General features: G+C 54.9%; 1 protein-coding gene and 1 non-coding gene across 3 annotated transcripts; one reads left to right on the top strand and one right to left on the bottom strand.

Moving 5' to 3' along the window:
- The first annotated feature begins 2,404 nt into the window (after positions 1-2,404).
- RNF122 (ring finger protein 122) lies at positions 2,405-5,365 on the top strand. Of its 2 annotated transcripts, none has more exons than XM_031556746.1 (6): positions 2,405-2,914; positions 2,997-3,153; positions 3,973-4,018; positions 4,478-4,519; positions 4,817-4,896; positions 4,968-5,365. In XM_031556746.1, exons 1-6 carry the CDS (start codon positions 2,905-2,907, stop codon positions 5,080-5,082), a joined length of 450 nt encoding a protein of 149 aa, XP_031412606.1. In that variant the 5' UTR covers positions 2,405-2,904; the 3' UTR covers positions 5,083-5,365. The 2 variants fall into 2 exon arrangements, with proteins under 2 accessions (XP_031412606.1, XP_019478171.1); XM_019622626.2 differs by having other exon boundaries at positions 2,421-2,914; positions 4,814-4,896.
- Positions 5,366-5,560: 195 nt separating this feature from the next.
- LOC116217427 lies at positions 5,561-5,654 on the bottom strand. The gene has a single exon (XR_004161956.1). It is a non-coding gene; the product is annotated as a small nucleolar RNA U13 (small nucleolar RNA).
- Between the last annotated feature and the right edge of the window lie 422 nt (positions 5,655-6,076).

The following is a 6,076-nucleotide window of genomic DNA, read 5'->3' as shown; positions in this document are numbered from 1 at the left end:
AGTGGTGCCACGGTGAGAACGGGGCCGGGGTTTGGGGCTGCATCCCTAACCGGGATGGGGCTGAGGGGTTGGGGTGACTCCAGGCTGCTTCGCGTCCCCGGCGGTGCCTTCTGGCTCCTCCCGGAGCTCCGTGGACTCGGGTCAGGGTCAGGGTTAGGGTCACCTCGGTCTTGCTTCTGCTTCACTTCTAGAGCTCCCAGCCCGCTGCCGGTGGAACTTGCAGCGCTTTTGCTCTTGTTGCTCAGAATGCAAACCCTTCTCCCACGTGTCTGTGGAATAATCTTCTGTTAGTGGAGCCCAGGCGTGGCTCCTCGCTCTGCTCCTGGCTGAAAGAAACTCACAGAAACATGGAACTGTTTGCACATGTGAGGGAGTTGTGTTTAAACTAGAAGTGGTTGATTTTTGTGACTAATAGCTGAGAAGCTGAGCTGGGAATTCCACCATCAAAGCTCTGCCTCAGCAACAAAGGCCGGGTTCTTTTAATTTATGAAGGGGTTACAGCCTTTGAAGCTAAATATAATGCAACCAGTGGCTTCCTCTGCTGTAACGCAATGCCCTGCGTGTGCTGTGCAGCTGGGGTGAGCAGTGCTCCTGCAGGCAGGCAGGCTGCCCGTGTGCCAGCCGTGCTCCTCAGCAGCAAATGCAGCAGCCCCGGGCACAGAGTTTGCTTTGGGAGGCTCTGAGCGGCCGCAGCTCTCCCAGCTTTCCCCGGTTTGGGCTTTGGGCAGCACTGAGAACAGAGCCTGCCCTTGTGTAAAGGCCAGGACGTGGGTTTAGGACTGGCCTTAAGCATCTGACGTGTGTGTTTTGGCTTTAAGCCCTGACCTCACAAATATTTAAGTCGGTGGTGTCCAGCAAAATTGCTTTGTTGTATACTTTTGAGGACCGTCGCAGAATTGGGGCCACTGGTGCAAATAAATGTGATATCCAGCAAAGAAATTGAGTTTTCAACACAAATAGTTGTGCTCCACATTTCATAACAGAAGGTATGTGCTGCGCTGGCCTGGAATTGCAGCTCCTCTTTGGCATCACAGCTTTCCCTCCCATTGCTCAGCTGTTCTCTGGGGGATTTGGTGGTCCCCAGCCCTGATCTTTGGTGGGCACTGTCCCTGCTGTGAGCTGTTGGCACAGGGCAGGCTTTTGCAGGAAGCCCATTGCAGCATCACAGCAAAAATTATATGGAAGCTGCATTCAATTTTGGTGATGCAAAGCTCGTAGCTTTTGTGTGGGAGTGGAAAGAATGGTTTTATTTAATGACCTGCTGAGTTTTCCATTCGTTTGATTGAACAAGAATTGGGGGTGAGGGAGAAGCTGTGCTCAGCACAAACCCCATGCCTGCATCCAGCTCACAAAGCACTGCACAGGCAGAGTCACCATTCCTGCCTGCTGCTTTCCAGGCCTTTGCCTTCAGGTGCAGAACTGGCCCTGAGGAGGCTTACATTGGTGGAATGAGTTGGTTTGGGTTTGGTGCCCATCGGGCCTTTGCTGTATTAAAACCAGATTTGCCCTGTTCCTCTCGAGCTAAAAATACAAAAGCCTTTGTCAGGCAAAGGGCTGTGCTAATTAATCCCAGCACCAAATCAGCGCCCACCCTGCTAATAAATTCCATTGGGAGGAGGTGGAGGAACCGGGGGGTCTGGCTGGAACTGCTGGGATTGCTGCTCCAGGACTCATCCTGCTCCCTAGCCGGGTCAGGCACTGCCCAGAGCTGTGCTCCCTTCTGGCCTTTGGGAATTCCTGAGCGCCTTTTTAGCAGGAATGAGCCTTGCTAAGCTGGTGGGTCTAAAATTAGCCTTGCCAGCTGTGTTGCGGCTGGCAGGGACGTGTCAGAGCTGCTCCTCTCTGCTTCCTTCGGTATGGGGCTGTAAGTCACAGCTTCTCCTCTCCTAACTCATCTGTGCCCCTGATCCGTGTTACTGCTCTGCCAATCCCTGTGTGAGTGGCAAAGAGTGGGGACAGCCCTGTGCTGAGGCCATTCTGCCTGCATTCCCATCAAAAGAAGGGCCAAATGGGACTCAGCTTCCCAGCCCTTAGTTTGTTTTGGGGCTGCTCCTGGTGCCATAGGTCTTACGGCAGTGGAGCTTTTCACATGTCCTGGGAGCAGCTCTTGGTTTGAAACACACGTGGAAGCAGCACTGCTTTATCTGCATGCTCATGAACCATGATTGTTGCCACAACTGTTCTCCTTTTGGTCACCTTCAAATTGAGCCTTCCTCCATCCCTCAGAACTGCTGAGCAGTCTGTGCCCCAGCACCCTGCACACAGCATTACCTCATTTACTTGTTCCGTGGTGTTTTTTTAAAAGCTGAGATAGTTCTTTTAATACTTTTTTTTCTTTTCCCCCTGCAATCAATTCCAGCAGGGAAAAAAATCCCCAACAAAAAAAAAAACCCTTCCTATTGTCTTTTCCTGCACCTGGTGGTCTGGAGAGCAGAATGCTGGGAGAACAGCAGCCAACAAACAAATCCTCCCTTTCATGCTCCGTAGATGAGTGGCACATAGGCTGTGTCAAGCAATTACAGGAGGCAAAGGCCAGCAGTGGCTCTGCCCTCTGTAGGCAGGAAAACCTCGTTTCCTGCAGCCCAGGTGCTCACCTGCTGCACATCCCTGAGCTGGATGCCTCCCATCCTTTGCAGTGCACAGATCTGCCTGGGGCACATCGTGCTGCTGGAGAGCAGCTCAGTGTCTGTGGAGATGCAGCAGTCAGTGCTGGCAAAAGAAGTGATACTGCCCCTGCAGAGATCTCTGATTTCCAGCCCAGGAGACAGTGTCAGGGCTTTTGTTAGGGGATGGGAGGCTCTAGGGACTGCACTGGGAGAGGACAGATGGGAGTGAGCAGGAGCTCCACACATCTCCTGGGTCTGCAGGGTGACCTCCTACCCTGTCTGGCATATCCTGTATGGCATGGCAGAAGGTAAGTTTCATCTTCTTCTGTTCTTCACCTCTTCTTCCTCTTTTTTCTAATCTAAATACGGAGTTTTCCTCTCCCCCCAAAGGGTGCTCCTGCAGTCTGGGGCTGATTTACGCCAGTAAACCCTGCACGATGCCCCCCATCACATTCCAGGACCTGCCACTCAACATCTACATGGTCATTTTCGGCACCGGCATCTTTGTCTTCGTGCTCAGCCTCATCTTCTGCTGCTACTTCATCAGGTGAGCCGGAACCCTGCAGCACTGATTGCTGTTCTGATAGGGCCTTATCATCCAGGAGCATCTGCAGCGCCTGGACCACTGTGCCCATCACTTTGTTCCATTGCACAAGAGCTGCTCATCACAAGGCTCTGCCCCAAGGATTGAGGCCAGGCTCAGTCCCCTGGTCCCCTGTGGCAGAGCAGGGCAGGAAACGCAGGAAGGGGCTCTTGTTTTTCAGGGGACCACGCGGAGCAACGCATTGTGTTGGGCAGGGGAAGGAGCAGTGCTGCACAGGAGAAGGATGTCTTTCTACTCCCCTCCCAGCTCAGGGAGAGCTATTTTTAAACTCAGCAGCAGCAGCTGGCGTTTCTGTGAGCTCGAGTTGCTCTGTCCTTCACTGCAGGATGCCTCAGCCCCACTGCAACCCTCAGCTATTTGGGGGCTCTGGGAGCACACCTCGGTGCCTGGCTTGGGGGAGAAGTGAAGGCTGCAAGCGGTCTGATTCCCCCTGTGCTTTGCTGGGTTGCTTTGCAAGCAGCTCTCCCCTCTGTCTGTCTCGGCCAAGGTCGTGGTGGGGTTGGGAGCTACCAGTGGGTGAGTGCTGGAAATAGGGCACTTCCTGTGCTGCGAATGACTTCCGAAGGCAAACAATCGGGGCCGTCGGCCCTTATCGCTGCCTGCTGCTGATTCCTGCAGGTGGAGCAGAGCCCCTGGCTATGCAAGAGAGAGGCTTTGGGAGGGGGACTTGGAGAGGATCCTGGAACTGTATCTATGCTGTTCAGATGCTCCTCTCGGGGATGCTGTAAAGCTCACAGTGCTTTTTTTTCTCCCCATCTCTAGCAAACTGCGGCACCAGGCACAGAGTGAGAGATTTGGGTACAAGGAGGTAAGGCTGATGGCTGTTTTCTACAGACGTCCCTAGAGATATAGGGTCGATGTAGGACGTGGGAACAGCTGGTTGGGATATAGCAGGGCGTGATGGTTCTTGTCCCCAGCTTATCCACCAACATGTTGGGCACGTGGCTGTGGTGCCCAGCTCAACCTGGTGTAGGGAACCTGCTTTGGCAGGGAGGTTGGACTCGATGATCTCTGGAGGTCCTTTCCAGCCCCTACGATTCTGTGATTCTGTGATAACCTGCCCCTGCCTGGCTCATTTCAATGAGGCTTAAGGGCTGGGTCTGTCCCACAGGAGCCAGGAGCCCCATTTGAGGTAGTTGATGAGCAGGACACGTGGACACTCTTTGTCCAGCTTGGACTTTTCCCAGCTCCATGCTTGCTTCATAGAAACCTACCACTGGATCAGTTCCAGCTGCTCCTGATACTCATCTGCTGTCTCCTTCCCCAGGTGGTTTTGAAAGGCGATGCCCGGAGGCTGAATGTGCATGGGGTGAGTATGGTGCAGTCATCACAGCTCCATCCTTTGGGCTCGCATAGAGCTGGGGCTCCTGGGGTTGTATGGTGGCAGGGATGTGCCAGCACCAGGCTGGAATTGACAGTGCTGGGTTGGAAATCAGGAAGGAAAGCCCTTCCTTGAACAGCGTGGGGCTGGGAATACCCGTGGAGAAGCATTCCAGCAGCAGGGCTTTCCCAGCCACAGCATTTCTAGCAGGGGCTGTGCATGGACGTCACTTTGGGTTCCATGTATTCTTGCTCATCCTCACCACTTTCTCACCCCCTGCAGCAGACCTGTGCCGTCTGTCTGGAGGACTTCAAGGTGAAGGAGGAGCTGGGGGTGCTGCCATGCCAGCACGCTTTCCACCGAAAGTGAGTACAGGTGTGGGCAGCGGGGGATTCCCTTCTGGGGATTTACATCCTCCCACGTCTCTGCTCCACAGGTGCCTGGTGAAGTGGCTGGAGGTGCGCTGCGTGTGCCCCATGTGCAACAAACCCATGGCAGGTCCAGCCCAACCCCACGCCAGCATCGGCACTCTGCTGGATGAGATGGTGTGAGCGGCCCCGCTGGTTTTCACAGGAAAATGAAAGCTTAATCCTGAAGGATTTCGGGTTTGTGAGCCGGGATTTGGCTCACGGTGCGTCGCTTTGTTTCGGGGGGTGTTTGTTTGTACCCCAATGTGCTCTGCAGGGACCGCCTGGGGGGAGCGTGGGGCACAGCTGTGAGCGCTGCTCCCTGCTCAGAGCGTTCTGTACCCCAGCCCTCCGGACTCTCAGCCTCCCCACTTTTGGGGGAGAAGTGTACAGGTTTGCATAAAACAGATTAAACGGATGTTTGTCAGTCGGGCTGAAAGGCGAGTATTTGGGGTAGGGCGGAAAACACCAGGGCTGTGCAATAGCAGCGTTTAAGCGCCCCAAAATACCCTAAAACGGGGAACCCCAACCGCGAACAGAACCCAAAATGGACGTAAATTTCGTTTTTGCACTTCCGCAATTAAAAATTACAATGGCTGATGTGTCAGCGCGACCCTCCGGCGCTCAGAAGGGGCTGTGCACGTCGTAACAGAGGGCGCACACGTCACGCAGCCGCGTGCCACTCCCATTCATCATTCGCTATGAACCGGAAGGATCAAAAGAGCGGTTCTCCGCGCCCGCCCGTACTGCCGCGCACCTCACCCGGAGGTCACGGCGAGGCGGCCTCCTGCCGTTGCTCCCGTTCTCTTTTGCGCCCTTCCGCCTCCGCCTACAGACCCAGCTCAATTCTGCTCTCGTCGCCTCTGTCTGTGCGTCTTCGGGGCTGCACAATACCTCCGTATCGGCTTCTCATTATCTATGCTAATTTATTCGCGCGGCGCCACGCCCGCCTCGCCATTTACAGCAGGATCTGATTTTACGACAGCGGGGAATCTGATTTTACGACAGCAGCGCGCTTTGTGGCCGTGGAGCGGTTTACGGCAGCGTGAAGGCAGCTGCTGTTCGCTGTGAGGCGCTGCGGGGCTTTCGGAGCAGCATAGGCCGCGGGGTGCCATGGAGCCGCAGCCGCCGGCCGAGG

Source organism: Meleagris gallopavo, chromosome 24 (genome assembly GCF_000146605.3).
Source record: "Meleagris gallopavo isolate NT-WF06-2002-E0010 breed Aviagen turkey brand Nicholas breeding stock chromosome 24, Turkey_5.1, whole genome shotgun sequence".
Lineage (NCBI taxonomy): Eukaryota > Metazoa > Chordata > Aves > Galliformes > Phasianidae > Meleagris > Meleagris gallopavo.
Note: the sequence above shows the minus strand (reverse complement) of the source record. Positions and strands in the feature narration are given on the sequence as shown.